Source organism: Micromesistius poutassou (assembly GCF_964030765.1).
Source record: "Micromesistius poutassou genome assembly, contig: SCAFFOLD_5916, whole genome shotgun sequence".
Classification (NCBI taxonomy): Eukaryota; Metazoa; Chordata; class Actinopteri; order Gadiformes; family Gadidae; genus Micromesistius; species Micromesistius poutassou.
In genome coordinates, this window is record NW_028179434.1 from 1 (window position 1) to 2,500 (window position 2,500).

Consider the following 2,500-nt stretch of genomic DNA (forward strand, 5'->3'; position numbering starts at 1 on the left):
CTATTACACCATTTTACATTTAGGGCATGGTGCAACACCACTATTACACCACTAACACACCACTATTACACCATTATCAACCGTCATTCTGGGCTGGGAACGTGAGGCAGAACATCTGGTCACGTGGTTGGGGGCTGTGTCCGAGACAACCCTCCCTTTAACCGGCACGGTGGTCTTATTTATAGTCTGAAGACAATAAGCCCCGGTGCTACGCTCTCTGGGCGGCGCTATGTTCTGAAGCCCACTCCCACGGGGTCTGCACCTCATCAGGGACCGCCTCAGCTTGGTCACAGTGGTCACGTACCAAGTCTGCTGCTGTGAACACTCGTCTCAGGGCCGAACAGCCCTCCAGTGGACTGGGTTGGTTCGTTCCCATGGGTTCGGTACATCTCCTTTTGCTTCTCCACCAGTGGTTTGGTGTACTGAGGCGGCCTCTGGGCTCCAGAACCAGCTGGCTGACTGAGCCTCGTTCTGATGGGTCTCTGCTGGTCCAGAACCAGTCCAGAACCAGCTGGTGGAGGAGGCTTGGTTCTGCTGGGTCTCTGTTGCTGTTAGTATTTGGTGTTTTTAAGTTTTGACCCAGAGAATGGATTAACAGAATCCCTTGCTCTCCCCCACCCACAAACCCCTCTCTCTCTCTCTCTCTCTCTCTCTCTCTCTCTCTCTCTCTCTCTCGCTCTCTCTCTCTCTCTCTCTCCCCTCTCTCTCGCTCTCTCTCTCTCTCTCTCTCTCTCTCGCTCTCTCTCTCTCTCTCTCTCTCTCTCTCTCTCTCTCTCTCTCTCTCTCTCTCTCTCCCCATCTCTCTTTCTCCCCTCTCTGGCTCCCCCCCTCTCTCTCACTCTCTCTCTCTCCCCCCCTCTCTTCCCCCTTCTCTCTCTCTCCCCCCTCCCCCCTCTCACTCACTCTCCTTACTACCCCCTCTCTCTCTTCCTCCCCCCTCTATTTCTCTCTCCCCTCTCTCTCCCCCTCTCTCTCTCCCCTCTCTCTCTCTCTCTCTCAACAACGAATGCCCTACCATCTGATGTTCCAGAAAAGAGACAGCAGGACGACAGCGGAGAGGGAGACAAACAGACAGACAGACCAACAGAGGGGGAAGAGAGGGAGTATCCATCCACCCCTCCAGCACTCCACCCCTCCACCCTCCACCCTCCACCATGTTGTCAAGGCGACGGCTGTGTGCTGTAGCTGTCTCCACTGTGGTCCTCTTGTTAGCCAGTCAGAGGATCCACAGATCAGACCTCTTCCTGGCCACGCCTGCCGAACAGACCACACCCTCTACAGGTACGGAGGACTGTGAACTACAATTAAGTACTCATTGTTAATTATACTACACTGGTCATGAGTACTCATAGTTAATTATACTACACTGGTCATAAGTACTCATAGTTAATGATGCTGAAGTTTATTATGCTACACTGGTCAGAAGTACTGATAGTTAACTATTCAAAGTTTATTATACTACACTGGTCAGAAGTACTGAGTTAATTATACAACCCTAGTCATTAATACTGATAGATTATTACTATACTAGTCTTAAATACCGATAGAGTTATCGGTGTTGTATATTTATTGATTAGGTAGTCATTGATAAGATAGTTATTGATCAAGTAGCCTTTGATAAGACAGTAATTTCTAAGATAGTTAATGATTAGATAGTTATTTATCAGATAGTTATTGATTAGATAATTATTATTAACAGTATGTAATAATCAGTTTGTCACTTTCTGGTTGTGTCCAGGCTCCAGTCCCAGTACTGCCTCCTCTAACTCAACAGCTATCCAGCAAGCAGCTAGACTCCCTGGGCAGCCGTCTTTAGGGGAGACCCAGGCTGAGGCTCAAGGCCCGGTCAACCCAAGGTAACCCACAGTTAGAATTCCTTCTCTTCTAGTTTTCTCTCCTAATGTCATCCCTCACTCTCCTCTCCTGGTCACCTCTCCTAGTGTCCTCTAGTGTCCTCTCCTAGTCTCCTCTCTTAGACTTCTCTCCTACACTCCTCTCCTTGTCTCCTTCCCTAGTCTAATTTTAATGTGTGTTGCCAGGCTGGTGCAGCCCCCTGCTGCAGAGAGGTGTGGCTGTGACCAGGGGTGTGTCAGAGAAACAGACTCTTCTGATTGGTTCAGGCAGCATTTCGACCCCCACCAGCTTCCTGTCCTCAACTCCACTCACATCCTGGAGCCCCAGGCTCTGAGCTGGTGGCTGGTAATACTACTATAAATACTACCATACTATTACTATACTACTACTACTATTACTACTATACTACAACTATTACTACTAAGCCTCTACTATTACTACTATACTACTCTACTGCCACCTTACTACTATACTACTACTATTACTACTATACTACTACTATTACTGCTAAACCTCTACTATTACTACTATACTACTCTACTGCCACCTTACTATACTACTACTATTACTACTATACTACTACTATTACTGCTAAACCTCTACTATTACTACTATACTACTCTACTGCCACCTTACTACTATACTA

The 2,500-nt window shown here is 47.6% G+C and overlaps 1 protein-coding gene across 1 annotated transcript in view; it reads left to right on the plus strand.

Moving 5' to 3' along the window:
• The first annotated feature begins 1,052 nt into the window (after positions 1–1,052).
• Positions 1,053–2,500, plus strand: part of LOC311372839 (CMP-N-acetylneuraminate-beta-galactosamide-alpha-2,3-sialyltransferase 2-like) — a 6,790-nt gene continuing 5,342 nt past the window's right edge. The window contains exons 1-3 of the mRNA XM_084489788.1: positions 1,053–1,281; positions 1,739–1,856; positions 2,040–2,199. Coding sequence (XP_084345914.1) covers positions 1,155–1,281; positions 1,739–1,856; positions 2,040–2,199 — 405 coding nt within the window. The 5' untranslated portion in view covers positions 1,053–1,154. The remainder of the gene's footprint in view (positions 1,282–1,738; positions 1,857–2,039; positions 2,200–2,500) is intronic.